The 17,161-nt window shown below is 37.2% G+C and overlaps 2 protein-coding genes and 1 non-coding gene across 5 annotated transcripts in view; 2 read left to right on the top strand and 1 right to left on the bottom strand.

Annotated features, from left to right (window-relative positions):
- Positions 1–5,843, bottom strand: part of ALG14 (ALG14 UDP-N-acetylglucosaminyltransferase subunit) — a 190,270-nt gene extending 184,427 nt beyond the window's left edge. For both annotated transcript variants that reach the window (XR_013159296.1, XM_077120184.1), the window contains exon 1: positions 5,647–5,843. Coding sequence is in view for 1 of the 2 variants with exons in the window: in XM_077120184.1 (XP_076976299.1) it covers positions 5,647–5,794 (148 nt within the window). In the remaining variant the exon portion in view is untranslated. The remainder of the gene's footprint in view (positions 1–5,646) is intronic.
- Positions 5,844–11,850: 6,007 nt separating this feature from the next.
- Positions 11,851–17,161, top strand: part of TLCD4 (TLC domain containing 4) — a 119,331-nt gene continuing 114,020 nt past the window's right edge. For both annotated transcript variants that reach the window (XM_077120182.1, XM_077120180.1), the window contains exon 1: positions 11,851–12,088. In XM_077120182.1, coding sequence (XP_076976297.1) covers positions 12,071–12,088 — 18 coding nt within the window. In that variant the 5' untranslated portion in view covers positions 11,851–12,070. The remainder of the gene's footprint in view (positions 12,089–17,161) is intronic.
- Positions 12,572–12,735, top strand: LOC143651048 (U1 spliceosomal RNA). The gene has a single exon (XR_013159795.1). It is a non-coding gene; the product is annotated as a U1 spliceosomal RNA (small nuclear RNA).

Below are 17,161 nucleotides of genomic sequence, written 5' to 3'. Positions count from 1 at the left end.
TGATGATTGAACAATGATATAGCTTTCACAATGAGACTCTGCGAATGTGAAAACCTTGTGTCTGATGCTCCTTTTAGCTACTATTATCAACAGAAGAGTAGAACTTATGGAATAAAAATAAATAATGGGGGAACAAATGTTAAAATAAATTTAGTTTGAAATGCTAGTGGTAAACAAAAGTGAGGGGTAAGGGGTATGGTATGTATAATCTTTTTTTTCTCTGTTATCGTTTTATTTCTTTTTCTGTTGTCTTTTTATTTCTTTTTCTAAATCGATGCAAATGTTCTAAGAAATGATGAATATGCAACTATGTGATGATATTAAGAATTACTGATTATATATGTAGAATGGAATGATATCTTAATGTTTTGTTTGTTAATTTTTTTAATTAATAAAAAAAGTTAAAAAAAATAAAATAAATAATAGGGGGAACAAATGCTAAAATAAATTTAGTTTGAAATGCTAGTGATCAATGAAAGGGAGGAAGGAGTAAGGGGTATGGTGTGCATGGTTTTTTTTTCTGTTTTCGTTTTATTTTTCTGTTGTCTTTGTTTCTTTTTCTGAATTGATGCAAATGTTCTAAGAAATTATCAGGATGATGAATTTGCAGCTATGTGATGATATTGTGAATTACTGATTATATATGTAGAATGGAATGATCACATATTGGAAATGTTTGTGTTTCTTTCTGTAATTTTTAATTAATAATAAAAAAAAAGATGGTCAATGACATTCAGGGTTTCTCTTTCAAGTGGAAAGGCACATGGTGAACGGAACAATACCTGTTAGCTTTCTCTCAAGCCTTTTGGTTTCATGAAGATCCCCCAGGTGCGTTTTCCTTCTCCAAAGGTCTCTGGCTGCATGGGCTTTCATGGTACTCTAGCTTTTTCCAAAATGTTTCCTCTTTTAAAGGATTCCAGTAAACTAATCACCATCCACCTGGAAGGGGTGGGGCCTTATCTCCCTCTAATCAAAGATTAATACCCACAGTTGAGTATGCCACATCTCCATGGGATAATCTAATCAAGTTTTCAACCCACAGTATTGAATAGGGATTTAAAGAAATGGTTGCCTCTACAAGACAAATCAGGATTAAAACATGGCTTTTCTAGGGTACATAATCCTTTCAAACCGGCATACCACTTTTAAATGTTGAGAAAATAAATGGATGGATAGGTAGGTAGGTAAATAGATACACAGATAGATAGACAGACAGACAGAACAAATATGCCAAAGTGCTAAAAGCTGATAAATCTGAGTCTCTGGTGGGGGAGTTCTTTGTGTTATTTAAAAATTTTTTTTGCATCTTTCCTGCAAGTTTGAAGTTATTTCAAAATAAAAATGTTTTAAAAAAGAAAAACAAGAGAGAATTAATGAAACAAGTTGGTTCCTTAAAAAGATGGATAAAATCAACAAACCTTTAGCCAAACTGACAAAGAAAAGTGAGAGGACATTATTACTGACCTTAGAGAAAGAAACAGTTTATAAGAGAATACTATGATCAATTGTACACCAACAAATGAGATAACCCAGAGGAAATGGGAAAGCTCCTAGAAATAGATAAATTACTTAAACTGACTCATGAAAAACAGAAAAACTCAACAACCTATGACAAGTAAATAAATTGAAAAAGCAATTAAAAACCTTCCAACAAAGAAAAGTCCAATATTGGGTGAATTTATTGCTGAATTCTGCCAAGTATTTAAAAAATAATTAATATCAATCCTTATCAAACTCCTCCAAAAAACTGAAAAGAAGCAAAAACTTCCATCATTCTATGATGCTAACATTACCTTGATAGCAAAGCCAGAGAAAAACAGCATAAGAAAATAAAATTACAGACCAATATCCCTCATAAATAAACACACAAAATTCCTTAACAAAATATTGTCAAACTGAATCCAACAGTATATTAAAAGGACTATACAATACCAATCAATGTAATATGACACATTCATAGAATGAAGGAAAAAAATCCCATCATCACAACTGATGAAAAAAAGGTGTCTGACAAAATCCAACATCTTTTCATTATAGAAACATAAAAAAATAGGGATAGAATGGAACTTCCTCAACATGATGAAAGGCGTTTATGAAAAACCCACAGCAAACATACTCAAAAGTGAAATATTGAAAGCTTTCTCCCTAAGATCAGGAACAAGACAAGGATGCCTGCCATCACCACTGTTATTCAGCACTGCACTTGATATGCTAGCCAGAGCAATAAGGAAAGTAAAAGAAATAAAAGGCATCCAAATCGGAAAGGAAAAAGTAAAACTATCTCTATGTGCACATGACATGATTCTATAAACAGAATTTCCTAAAGAATTCACGAGAAAGATACCAGAACTAATAAATGAATTCAGTAAAGTTGCTGAGTTTAAGATCAACATAGAAAAATGAGTTGTGTTCTATACACCAGTAATGAATCATCTGAAAAACAAGCAATTAATTTACAATAGCATCTAAAAGCATAAAATACCTAAGAATAAATTTAACTAAGTAGGTGAAAGACATGTATATGGAAAACTACAAAACACTGCTGAAAAAGATGGAAAGGCATTCCGTGTTCATGGATTGAAGACTTAACATTCTTAGGATGGCAATACTACCTAAAGTGATGTACAAATTCACTGCACTTATTATCAAAATTCTAGCAACTTTTACAAAAAGGTAAAAGCTGATCCTCAAATTTATATGGAATTATAAGGAGCTTGGAATAGCCAAGACAATCTTGAGTAGAACAAAGTTGGAAGTCTCACAGTTCCTGATTTCAAACCTAAGGTACAGTAATTAAAACAGTGTGGTCCTGGCATAAGAATAGACATATGAACCAACGGAATGGAACTGAGATTCTAGAAATAACCCCCAACATCTACAGCCAATTGATTTTTGACAAGGGCACTAAGTCCATTCAATAGGGAAAGAACAGTTTCAACAAATGGTGCTAGGACAACTTGAAATTCACATGCAAAAGATGAACGTGGACACCTAATTTTTACCAATACAATAGTTAAGTCAAAAAGGATCAACAACTTAAATATAAGAGCTCATAATACAAAACTTTTAAAAGAAAACATAGGGAAATATCCTCAGGACCTCATATTATGCAATGATTCTTATATTTTATACAAAAAGCATGAGTAACAAAAGAAAAAAACAGATAAATTGAAATTCATAAAAAATTATGAAAAGACAACCTACAAAATGGGAGAAAATATTTGGAAATTGTACATCTAATAAGGGTTTACTATCCAGAATATATAAAGAATTCCTACAATTCAACAACAAAAAGGCCAAAAAGGTTTTTTTAATAGCCAAAGGATGTGAATAGACATTTCTCCAAAGAAAATATACAAAAAGCCAACAAGCACATGAAAAGTTGCTCAATATCACTAGTCATTAGGGAAATGCAAATCAAAACCATAACGAGATACCACTTCACTTTATTAAAAACAAAAAAGAGAAAACAAGTATTGGCATGATTGTAGAAAAATAGGAACCCTTGTGCATTATTTGTGGGAATGTAAAATGGTGTAGCCGCTGTGAAAAAAACAGTTTGGGAGTTCCTCAGACATTTAAATGGAGAATTACTATATGACCTGGTAAACCCATTTCTAGGAATATACCGAAAAGAAGTAAAAGAAGGATCTTGAACAGATATTTGTACACTGATGTTCACAGCAACATTATGCACAATAGTCCAAAGGTGGAAACAACCCCAGGGTCCATCAACGGATGAAAGAATATACATGCAATAGAACGTTATTCAGTTAGAAAAAAGAATGAAGTTCTGATACATGCAACAACATGGACAAATCTTGACATCATGTTCAGTGAAACATACCAGATTCAAAAGGACAAATACTGTATGATCTTATTTATATGAAATAACTAGAACATGCAAATTCATAGGGTAAGAAATTAGAATACAGGTTACCAGGGGGAGGGATGGTTGGGGATGGGAGTTAATGTTTACTTGGTACAGAGTTTTAGTTTGGGATGGCAGAGAAGTTTTGGTAATGGATGGTAGCACAACATTTTGAATGGAATTAACACTATTGAACTGTACACTTGAAAGTGGTCAAAATAGGAAATTTTATGTTGTACACATGTCACCACAATAATTTTCTAAACCCATATTTAAAAAAATAGTTAACATGATTTTTACGTTGTATATATCTTATCACAATTAAAAAAATCCCTTTGCTATCAAAAGTAATAATAATCACCATTTTTAAAAATGCTTGCTATGGGTCAAGCACTTTGCTAAACACTTTAAATAAAACCACATGTACTCTCTCTCCTCACTTCCAACTTGCAGTTTTCAGAGTGGAAACAGAAAGCCCAGCAAGGTTAACTAATTTGCCTAAGTTCAACAAATTGGTAAGGAGCAAGATGTTATTTAACCACAGGAGTATGTGAACCAGAGGCCAGTGGTCCTAACCTCTATATGGTATGCAGGAGTGTTAGTGGCAATAACCCTGTAAATCAGGGCTTAAATGGCAAATCAAGATGTGACCTGGACTTAAAGTACCACACTGAACTCCACCCAATAGTGTTCTTTCACTTCTGGTCATTTCCTTCTTTTCAGGCCCTCCTACCCCTCAAAGCCTGAGTCCAACTTGTCTGGCTAATTCCTGGTCATCTTTCAAGTCTCATCTTAGGACATCATTTCTCCCAGGAAGCTTTCTGCTTCAAGTTCAGATAGAGTGGTGCCCTTCTTGAAGGCCCACTAGCAGTCTGTACTACTATGCAGATTATGGCACATATCTAGTTGTGGCCAAGTGCCTATACTGTGTTCTTATCTTCTGTTAATTTTTCTAAAGTTCTCATTTTATGCACTATTGTATCACCACAACTTTCACAATTTGCCCCACACATACAGCACTCCGTGGTAAGTAACACTGGTCATTTTGGTATTTGCCGGCCTCTCTTATGCTTCTAAAAAACATTAAATGAATAAAGTACAGAGTTACACTTGAACATAAATTTAGAACATTGGCTCATTTAATCAATACTCTATCCCTCCGAAATCTCTTGGCATTTTTCAAACGTACACAGTAAATATGTGGAAACTGTTCATTTAGAATTTTAAGCACCTAGAAGGATTGTGGACTGTCCCTCTTCGGACTGTATTTCCTGGTAGAACAGTTTGTTATTAATGTTCTAAGGTCTGTAGACAATAGTTTTATCCTCACGTATTTTGTATATTTACAAGCGGATAATTCGCTTTGTCTTATTTATCACGTAGTATTCGCATTTCCAAAATTAAATACAAAATTCCTCGGTTAATGCAAAACAGAAGCTTTTATACGGGGAAACTGCATGCTACCATCTAAAAGCTTCTGCGTCCTTTCTGTTCAATAACTCTGTTAGAAAAATATACGCTACAGAGAAGCTTAATTACAGACAAGGGTAAGTTACTTAATTTGTTATTAAATGACGTCTGGGCCGCGATAGCAAACCAGTACATCAGCATTTTGCCCTGACTGGGCAGAGACCGGTCCGAAAACGCGGAAAAACTACAAATCTCAGCATTCAACGCTTCACGCAGTGCTAAGGGGACCAGCTAACAGCTTCGCGGTGTACTCTGGGCTTTGTAGTGACTGACCCAAGCCCGCCAGCCACCGCCTTGATACTTACCGGACCCAGCCACTACCAAGACACTGAGAGACTCACGAGACACAAAATTCCGGGAATGAAGTACTACCCACAACCGCAATGCTATGAGAACGACCACCACCCCTCCCAACGTTCCCCACACTGCTGCCAGAATAAGAGCGCACGCCATTCAAGTAAACGTGGCGCACACTTGCTATTGCCTGATGCCAGCAGCTGACGTGGGGTTAAAGTTCAAACACTACGGGAGCTGAGGATGCTCAAACTCTAAATGAAGTTTTCCTTTGTTACTTGGGCTTGTCCGAACCGGAAGGAGTTAAGTGCCAGAGGCAAAGGCACGGGCTCCACGGTCTTTTGTGGCTTCCCTACACGGATTTCTGAGCTGCTGCTGTTCTAGCACCAGCTGAAATTCGGGATGTTAAGCCCTGGAGAAGTTTGATTTCCGCCCGTGACTGAGGTCAGGCCACCGTGCGCCCCAAAAGCCCTGAAACTCCCAAGTTAGAACGTGTTTCAGTGCTACCGGCGTTGTGAATTCCACCTAAGGGGCTGCATCGCGTTTTTTTAATTGTTGTTGTTGTTAATGTTAAGGAAAATTGTTTTGTTCCTCTTATACATATGTAGGAAAGTGTCTGCTGGTGAAAGTTACCCTAGTACAAAATTGAATTTAAGGCCCTCATCCAAACTCCTTTTTTTTTTTTTTATTTTTTATTTACATGGGCAGGCACTGGGAATCGAACCCGAGTTTTCTGGCATGGCAGGCAAGTGTCCTTGCCTGCTGGGCCACTGTGGCCCCAAACTCCCTCTTTTGCAGTTCTTGGCTTTTTAACTTGATGGTTTTCAGAGATCTCATACAGCGTATCTATGGTAGTTGAACCTCAAATTATGCCATGTTCCTAAGAGGAATGCAAGCTCGGTGGCTAAGATAGCAAGATAAAGAAGGCATATAATAATAATTAATTTTACCATAAAGCATTCCCAGTTTGTCCTTTATGTCATTGGTCAAAATGAACTGCTAGCAGCTCTCCGAGCCCCAAATATTGCTTATTTATACATCGACGTAGTCCGCACTGCAGCAACACAAAAATATGGAAATTAAAGAAGCCCCTTCTCCTCAAGTTTAATTTGCCTTTCGTCCCCTCAGGCCTGTGAGGTTTGGTGGTATGGGTAAACAGGTCCTGAAAGATGAAACAGCTTGCCCAAGTGAAATAGTGGCAAATCTAGAATTAGAAACTGGTAATCTTAACTCCTGCTGCATGAGAGTATTACATTGTGTATGCCTTTGCTAAATTCTAGCAAATTTAGCAAACTTGCCTGATCCTCATTATCCTAGAATCTAAAATGTATATACGTAAATGCAGACTCCCAGGAACAATCCCAGAACCACTCAATTAGTATTTCAAGGGGAGGGGTCTAGGATCAGCATATTTAACTAGTATGTCAATTCCTATCAGTAGATAAGTTTGATAAACACTTGTTTAGAGACTTTGTGTGTGTTAGCGTTTTCTAGCTTGGATCTTACAACCTTGTCCATATTCACTCTTACATCCTCTTAACCCTGCATCTTTACGATCAGGCCATATGGTGGATACTAGCCCCTCTTTACAAATAAAGAAACAAATTCCTTGAAAGTTAAGTAATTTGCCAAGGATCACTCAGCTAGTAAGTAGTGAAGAAAGCTTATAGTTGTGGCGTCTAGTTTGCATAATTGGAAGTCCAGAGGTAGGGTCTAGATACAAGAATGTTATAAAGGAAGTAGTTTTCTTTCATCTGCCCTCTCTGCCATTCCCAGCAATGGCTTCATCCTAAAGCTAGCTTCACTAATATTTAAAAGAAGATTTTAGCAGTCCCAGAAATTGTACCCAGTCAGGGTAACATCCAGAGCAAAAAATAGAACTTATCTTGTCCTTTTTTTAAGGATGAAGAAACCCTTCCCAGAATCCCTTACAGCAAACATTCTTTCACTCCTTTTGGCCCTGTTTATATCACTTGCCCATGCTTTAAAGAGAATAAGACCCCAAAGCTGGTTGGGGTAGGGGTGGAAATGATGTTCAACCCCCAGTAGTATATGTAATATATGATGGAGGATGTAGTTTGCCAGACTGCTATGACAAATACCAGACAATAGGTTGACTTTAAAAAGAATGTATTGTCTCAAGGTTTCAGAGGCTAACAGGCTTGCTTCCTCCTGGAGTCAATAGCATACCACAGTCCTTGGGGTTCCTTGACTTTCCCATCACATGTCAATGTCCTTTCCTCTCTCTTCCAGGTTCCTGCTGACTTCATACTTCTCCTTGTGACCATCTCTGACCCTGGCATCTTCTCTTTATAAGGCCTCCAGCAATCCAGATTAAGGCACACCCTGCTTTGTTTGGCCTCACTTTAACTAAAAATAACATTTTCCAAACGTCTATTTACATTGGGTTCAGGGATGCAGATTATGATTAAGAATGTATCTAAATTGGGGTACATAATTCAGTCTGCCACGGGTGGGTATTGAACAAAATGCTCATTCTCTTGGAAAGGAGAAAGTTGGGAAGGACTGAATAGATGATGGTTGTTGGATAGGTAAACAATAGTGTCTGGATTGTTGTGAAGATAATATGTCTGAAATGGCTTTGTAAACTGTTACGTGCAATGTAGATGTTAGGCATATTAGTAAATACTAAGCTCCAGTCCCAAATTCCATATTAAGGAAAAATTAACATTTAGAGGATACCGTCACATTCTCCATTACCCCATTTCCTCACTACTGTAATTACCTATATAATTACTGTACTGGGGTAATCAAGCATTTGAGGGATGCCAGTAAATGCAGAGAATCATAAAGGTGGAGTAGCAAGCATTATTTGGAGTTACTGGTTGAGCTATTCTGCATTAAGGTCAGTGTCAAACAGTTCATGTTCTTCCACAAGACTGAAGCCTGCAGGAAGGAGCTAAGTTGCAGACAGGAGTAGGAACTCCTGAACAATATAGACATCTGTTGGGTAAGCAAGTCCTGGGCTGTGGCAGGCCCAGAGTATACATGTAATCAAGAAGTCAAATTGCTGTAGCGGATTAATCAGCAGAGGCAAGACTGCATGGAAAGAAGCAACAACTAAAATATTTCTTAGTGAGGTGAGTTGCATACTGACAGATTCATAGAGGTAAATTATAGTCCTGTAAAAAGCATAATAAGCATATTCATAATTGACAAAATAACGATATGTGATCCAGAACCAATTGTGAGTAATGTTTGGGAGCTGATTTTCATTACCTTTGTAAATCTTGTTCATAAAGTTTCTGTGGAAATATATATAACTCATGTATATTTTTTATGTTTTTTGAAAGTAAGATTATTTTGTACTATTCAATAGAATTGTATCAGTTAATGTACTCAGTAGATGTAATGAGCACCTGCTGTATGTTAAACTTTGCTTTAAGTTCATAGGATGTTGTATGAGTAGGACAGTAGTCCAGGAAAGAACCCTGAACTAGAGAGATGGCAGTGTAGGTAGACGAGGACAGATTTGAGGTTAGATTTAGGGGATGAAGAAAAATGAAGAATCAAGATGGCTCCTAGATTTTTGGCTTCAAAATAAGTTGGAGGTTTCTTTTGCCAAAAATCAGCAGATTGGAGTGGAAGCAAGCTTTTTGGGTGGGGAGGGGAGAAGAGAATGAAATGTAGTGTTCTGTTGTGGACTTTAATTTTTATAGCCAGGTAGACATCTAAGTGGCTATGTCAAATAAGCAGTTTTATGAACATCAGAAGCCAAGGTCAGGGCTAGAGGGATAAATTTAGAACACATTAGCATGCAGATGATATTTAAACTCATGGAACTAGTGAGGGTATCACTTAGGGAGGGTATTTAGAATTTTCTATGATGATATAAATGTTTCATATCCATGTTGTCCAGTATAGTTGCCAACAGCCATGTGTGACCACTAAACACATGAAATATGGCTAGTGCAAATGAGGAACAGAATTTTAATTTAAATTATTTTAAATTTTAATAGATGTATGTGGCTGGTGGCAACCATATTGGGTAGTACAGAATAGAGAACAGTCTGGGGTCTCTAACATTTAAAGGTCTAATAGAGGAGATTGAGCCAGTATAAAAGATGGAGATGGACAAGATGGTGTTATTGGATGAAGATCAGGAAAGGATGGTGTCAACAAAAGCCAAGAGATGAAAATGATTTAACAGTGAAAATGCAATCATGTATGTTACATGCTGCTGATAGGTAGAATCCTATGATTTAAGAACAAGTTAGTCACTGGGGATCTAAATGAGAGCAACATTTCATAGAATGGTTATTACAGAAGGCAGATGTAAGTGAGCAAAAGAGAATGGGAGATGGAGAAAAGAGATAGTCTCCATAGACAAATGTTTCAGATTTTCCTTTGAAAAGGAATAGATAAATTGGGTGGGAGTTGGAGGAAAATTGGGAAGCAAGGAAACTTATTTTTAAAGATGAGAGATACTTGACAGTGTCATTTGATGTTAAGAATGATCCAGTAGAGGGGGGAATTAGATGCAGGGGGGAAAGGGAATGACAGCAGGAGGAAAATTCTTTAGCAGATAAAAGGGGTTTGGATTGAGAGCACAAGTGTAGGAGTTGGTCTTTGATAGGAGTAATAACCCTTATTCCATGTCAAGATAGAGGACAAAGAATATGGATGCAGATGCAGCAAATTTTGTAGAATTGGTGGGGAGTAGATGAGAGTGTGGAGATTTGGGGTACAGAGCGTGGGAGGCTTGAAGAGGGAGAAGAAGGTATAAAATAATCATCTTGAAGAGTAATTGGCACACTCACCTAAATCAGTCTAGGATTTCCAAGATTGGAATTCCCATTTGAAGTTTGTTATAACAAATATAGTGAGATACAAGTCAGCATAATTTCCCCCCATTCTCCCTCCACCCACATTGGAAAAGGCAGGTAATGGTTGGGTTTAACTAGAGTTGGTTTTGCTATGTGAATAAAATGGAGATAGAAGATTCTTTGAAGAGAGGACATAGTGGAAAATGAATACAGTAGTGTAGAAGTAGGAGAGTATATAAATATTGCAAGAATGGTAAGGTCAGTGGATTGGAGGCCTTGATAAAGTTGAAAATAAGTGAACTATAATGGCAAGAAGCTGAGGTCAGAGCATGGGATGCTTAAAGTCAGTGTTGTATTCGGCTGTAAGAATGGATGAAAAAGATCACTAGATATCAGTCTTATGAATGCTGAAGCCACTGAAGGGTGTGAAAAAAGATAATGAGCCAAGAGGTCAAGACTTCAAAAACTAGGAGGTTAGAAGATGACAGCAGTAAAAATGAACATTGGGTATGAAATGGATATCTTCCATTGTCCCTCCAGATCCATTCTCTACCCATCTTCACCCTACTGAAATCTCCGGATTCTATCTACATATTTCACTGCCCTCTGTTTCTGGTTGGATTTGGCCAGTGAGGATCCTCATCAGGAGATCAGATGGAGGAAGGGCTATTTCACTGAACAGAAAGCTTCTGCTCCTTTCAACATGGCCTTCTCTATACATCTTTCATGTTCTGGGTCCCAGCACTCCCTTTCCTTGTTCCCCTGGTAACAACTCCATGCTGCACTACTCTTTTGTTTCCCCTATATCATTCACAACTTTGTAAATTCTCCTTATTAAATCCTCTTCAAATAACCTAATAGGAATATGCCATCTATTTCCTATTGGGGACACTGACTGACACAGTGTAGTATAGCTAACTTTTATAACAAGAACTTCAAAGAAGCTCAAGTTTTTGAAAAAAGGAGAAATGGTTTGGAAGCAACATTAAGGAGCAAGAGGGTTGCCTTCCCCATTGCATGTGTCAGGGTAAGAGACAAATGGCTTCTATTTCAGAGAGCTCCCAGGGAAGTGCATTTTCAGGGAGAGGCTTCATTTATGCAAGGAAGTAGAGAAAACAGTCAAAAGAGGTTGAAGAATGCAGCAAGCGATTGTGGGCTGAAGGATGCAGCAAGCAATTGTGGGGGGTGGCAAGGAATAAGGGTTGGGTCAAATTGAGGGATTTAAAAGGAACCATGGAGATAAGAATCCAGATGATAATGAATGATCTGGGAAGATTCTGATGATTGAGGTAAATAGGGATGTGAGCAAGCTCTTAATTCATTTCAGTTCAGTGCTTCCAGCACCTCTTTTGTGCTGCATACTAAGCTAGGCACTAGAGTGGCAAAGCAGTAAGTTAACACTCAAGCAGTGACTTAACAATGAGTGTGACAGTGTGAACCATGTGCCTCTAACAGAGCCTCCTAGAGATAAGCCACCTAGCACATGCTTTCATGAGCTGTCTTGGATTATGGGCTGCTAGGGATCTTCATCCTAGGTCCTTTCTCACCAGAGTTCAGCCATCCTTTACCCTAATAAGGGTAGAAAACTATGGATAAAGAAGACTGAAGCTTTTCTGCCAGTGCCAGGGAGAACACTTTGGTCAGCATTATGCTTGTCCATTACGAGGTAGGATAAAGCTGGGCGAGAGACAAACTGGGGCCCCGTGATCACCAAGACTGATGCTTTCATACCTTACTGCTAAAGAGTTGAAAGATTGGGAAGGATGAATGATAAACATTGTCTCAGTGCAATGCAAATAATCTTAAATATCGCTAAAACTCCTTTTTTCTTTATCAAAATACAGTTACGCTTATGTTGCAACCTTTTCCCAGATGAAGCATATTGTAGAACTCTGAATGTTAACCTTTAAAGGCTAAGACAGCTGTTTAATAATGATTCGCAATTGACATTTATTGATTAGTTACTATATGCCAGCCACTTTGAACATGTATTAACTATTTTAATCTCACAGTAGTTCTATGAGGTATGTACTATTATGGTCCCATTTTATAAATGACGACGTTGAGGTATAGAGATATCATGCCCCTTGCTTTAAGTTATGAAACAAGAATTCGTAGTCAGGATTCAGTCCAATTAATAGGACTCTACATACTTACCTGACAGGGGAGATACCATGATCACGTAGGTGGTTTTCCCAGGGTGAGGCTTATCCATTGCACTCCAGATGTGCTGACCCCTGCGATTTCCCCAAATGTGGGAAACTCGACTGCATAATTTGTGGTAGCGGGAGACTGCGTTCATGCTCTCCCCTGAAAAAAAAAATAGGACTCTACAGCCCATGCTTTTATTTTCTTCATGCCCATTAAAAGTATTTATTGTATATTTCCACCAGCTACTATGTGCAATAGAAATATAAAATAATTTACTAGTCCTTAGGATTTATTTATAAAATTAGAATTAAATTTTGGGGAAGGGAATTTTTTTGAAGTGCCTTTTTCATTGTCAGTCAAGAATTGCCTTTTCTAAAATCTTTTCCCCTTTCCTAGCCTTTTCTCCAAGTGTATTAAAAAAGGATGATTTATCTATATATAAAACAAGTGATATATATCTTTATATATTACTATATATATAGATACCTATATATAATACTTGATTAAAACTTAGTTTAAGATGAAATTACTGACAAAAATTTATTCATTCTCTTTCTCACTTTCTTATGTCCATTTGTCTCAGATACATCTTTCCAGATGTGTTTACAAATCCCTTTCATTAGCCCTGTACATCGAAAGGTGTTAACATTATAGATTTAACGAACCGTTAAAATCTCACTTAAAAAAGCATTCCCAGACCATTATGGGAAGTATGCATCATACTGTTTATTAATGACAATCACAATAGTATCTAGTTTATTTTTCAAAGTTACTGTATTTTCATTTTAGAGCTATCAAGTAAGAAACAATAGCATTTCAGTGCTAAACACTGATTGTCTTTGATACTCATTGTGTTGATTTACTCCTCATCCTAATCTGTCCTCCCTCAGAGTTCTCTGCCTGGCATCTCTGTCTTTGGGACTTTGGTCCCTTGAGTTCTTTTCTCCTTCATTGTTCATCTGTCCTCATTTCTCTTTCTCAAATTCTTTTCTGTTGCTATAGAGCTTTTTGTCCTTGATAGAAACACATAAGTTGTGACTTTACCCTAACTTGCTTTACATTATCCCTTCACGTTACATGAAGAAAAAAATCTGGCAAACTTCCTGTGAAATTCATATATCGCAGTATATTGCATTAATAATACATGCTATGTACTGTTTAACAGTTTTTTTTTCTCAATTACCAGTTCACAGTCACCCTGTGAACTTAAGTGCTGTTATTATCCCCATTTTATAGGTGAGGAAATTGAGGCTTTAGCATGCTTAATTAACACTGCTAATGCATTGATTTGACTTTGTCTGGATGTACTGTGGCCATCTAGTGATTTCAAGAATATAATTATGCTTCTTATGAAAGGTACTTAATGTAGAAAACATTTTAGTTAATAAGGGGATGAGAAAAATGAAATTTATGCATGTGCTGATTAAAAGTTAGTTTTCTGTAGGAAGTTTTGTATTATAAATAATAAATGAATACACTTTACAACAGTGCGTATATATCTCTTGCTCTGCCATTCATCCTGTATTCTTCTTTTCATCGTCTCCATGATTTATTTAATATCCTACTCATCTTTCATCAAGTTTGAGTGCCTTACTCACTGTGAATTCCTTCTCAATTGGTTACAAATAGGCTTGTTAATTTCCTGATATGATTTTTAAATTACAAATCTCATATGAGTGAGTTATTGCCCAAACTAAACCCCCCTTCTACCCAACACCAGTACTCCAAGAGTCATTGCTGTAACTAAGTTTATATAACTTAAATGAGAAACCCATAACACTCTGTAATACTTGATTAATATTTGCTAAGGAACTGGAATAACTGTCTTAACTCTGAAATTTAGAAGAATCTCTAAGTTTCCCTTTCTGAAAAGATACCATTAACTAAACAAAACCCTTTATAATTTCCTCCATCGATTATGATCTCTCTTTCCTGCATCTTTAACCACTGACTGTGTTTCTTTATGTTTGGCCTATAAAACATGCTCAAGTCTCTCCTATTAAAAAGTAAAAAGCAAAATCAGTAAAACCTTCAATCATTCTGTAGCAGCATAATTTCTTTAAAACACCAGTCAGAAATAGCATTCAAATGCTCCTCTGGTCTTTAACCACACTTTTATTTCTTTGCCAGAGAGTTTTTTTGTATTTTTATGCTGTTGTACTATTTCATATAACTGAAGTCTTAACAGAGCAAATTTATATTTCAGATGTTGAGAGGTGGTCCTCTTAAACATGTGGCTAGTTAACCTATTCTTGCTGAACTAGGTAGGAATTCTTACCCGCATATGGGGGAAGTATAGCCCTCCTAATTGAACATGGAATTCCACAGAAATCGGGTGGAATTGCCCTCGAATGACACTGTCCTGTGCATAGTGGATATCTTTATCATGTATTGACCAAAGAATAGAATCTGAGGGATTGATTGAATTAGTCCTGATTTGACTTGCTTCTACACATAGAAACAGATCCTTTCTCTGATAAAGCTTGTAAAGAAATGGAGCATATTATGTCTGCCTAACCTTGGTCATCCTTTCCTGTAAACAAGCACAATGTTGTTCTCCTTTCTAAAAGGGCCTGACACCCTATCAAGCAGGAGATGTTCCAGATTTAGGCTGCATAAAGGGGAGATTCCCTTCACTTCGCTAATGCTTTCACCCTGTTCTCTTAGGTTTCTTTTTTCCAAACCTTCCGTTCTGGGGACTTCACTTCCCTCCTTCAGAAATAGTCAATCACTTCCCACCAAAGGAGGTTTCATCTCTTGGTTTCTTCTTGCATTTCACAATGCCTCAGACTTCATCTGGATGAGCATTCATGTTGTTTTCTGCTCAGTCACTGGGGCCTCCAGAGTGTAAGTTGCTCTAGTCCCATTAATAATAAGATTGAAGGTGAATCTCTTAAGGCAGTTCAATCCTCCCACCAATGAGATCTATGTCACTTTTGGTGCCAGCATAGATTGTAATAGCAAGATATCTGAATTTGCCAGGGCTGCTATGACAAATACCACACAGTGGATTGACCTGAACAACTGGAATTTATTGTCCACAGTTCTGGAGGCTAAAAGTCCAAAATCAAGGTCTTGCCATGCCATGCTTTCTCTTGGAGTCCGTAGCATTCTGATGCTGGCTTGCTGCAACCCTGGCTCCTACCCTTACTATTCCTGTGATCTTGGAAGTTATTTAATTTCTCTGAGCTCAGTTTTCTCATCTGCTTTCCATCGGCAAAATTGGGATAATAATAATGCCCTTATGGAATTGTTGTAAGAATTAAAAGAGATAATTCCTATAAAATATTTAGATCAGGGCCCAGCATACAATAAATGCTAAATGTAAATAATAGCATGCAATAAGCATTCTATGGATACTAACTTTTAATTTTTTTTAAGACATAGTTTTAAGGAAGCTGTAGATTTTTATTTCGGGAGCAAAATGTGATAAATTGTTCATCTTGGCTCAATCTCAACTAAGTTAAAAACTATGAGAAAAAAGCTATGAGAATTTAATGTTTCATTTATTCATAGGAAAGGACTGTTAGGAAATATACTTTGATTTAGACAGTGGATGTGATAGGATAGGAAACAAATAGATTGCAATAAACAGTTGCAAGCTCCTCCCATTTCTTTATGCATGCCCCTTTGCAATGTCACTCTGCCGTTCTTCACATCATGATGTGGACTTTAGATCTCTACCTTCTTGAATCTGTGCTGGTCTATGGGAGTTCTGAGTCTAGACCTCAGGAGACCTTGCAGTTTTTGTTCTTGTTCTCTTGGAAAGCTGCTGCCATCATGTGAAGAAGCCTGGACTAGCCTTCATGAGCATGAGAAGCCTCCTGGAAAAAGAGGTCCAGCTGATATCCAGGAACAACTGCTGGTCAGACTGGCTACCTAACTTGTGGGACTTAGTGCAAAATGAAAATGTGACATCCTTTATTCCAAAATAATTAAGAAGTCAAGATAGCAACAGCGAGCGTTAAACCTAGCACAGAATCCTTCTGAGTAGAGGCCCTATAATACTGTATATGTTGCACACCCATGAAGCCTGCCCTGACAGCCAAATGAACCATCTTGGACCATCAAACTCCCAACAAGATGCCAGCTGACTGTTGTCACACAAAGTGAACAACAGACTGAGTGAAACCAGCAAGGCAATATCCCAGTTAAATCCAGTTCAAATTGCTGGTCCACAAATTGGGAGCTGAATAATTACTATTTTAAGCCACTAAATTTGAAATTGTTAAGACTAATAAATAATGAAGATGCCTTGTTTTATACCAATGCTAGATAAAACCTGAATCATACAACCTCATCCTTACTTTCCACCTCATCCTATGAGGCCTGAGGAATTCTTTAGGGTTTCTGCTTCCTACACATTCTCTTTTTACTCCACAATATGGGTTATGGAGTGAGACTGTGTGGGTTTAAATTCTAATTCCTCTCATTATTAATTGTGTGACTTTGAACAGATTATTTTACTTCTGTAAGCTGCTCTTTCCTAATTTGTAAAATGGAGATGACTTTCCTCATCAGGGTTTGTAAATATTAAATGAGGTAATGCTTGCACAGCATATAGCACAGTGCCTAGGGCATGAGGTGT

This window comes from Tamandua tetradactyla, chromosome 11 (assembly GCF_023851605.1).
Source record: "Tamandua tetradactyla isolate mTamTet1 chromosome 11, mTamTet1.pri, whole genome shotgun sequence".
In the NCBI taxonomy this organism is placed as follows: domain Eukaryota; kingdom Metazoa; phylum Chordata; class Mammalia; order Pilosa; family Myrmecophagidae; genus Tamandua; species Tamandua tetradactyla.
Note: the sequence above shows the minus strand (reverse complement) of the source record. Positions and strands in the feature narration are given on the sequence as shown.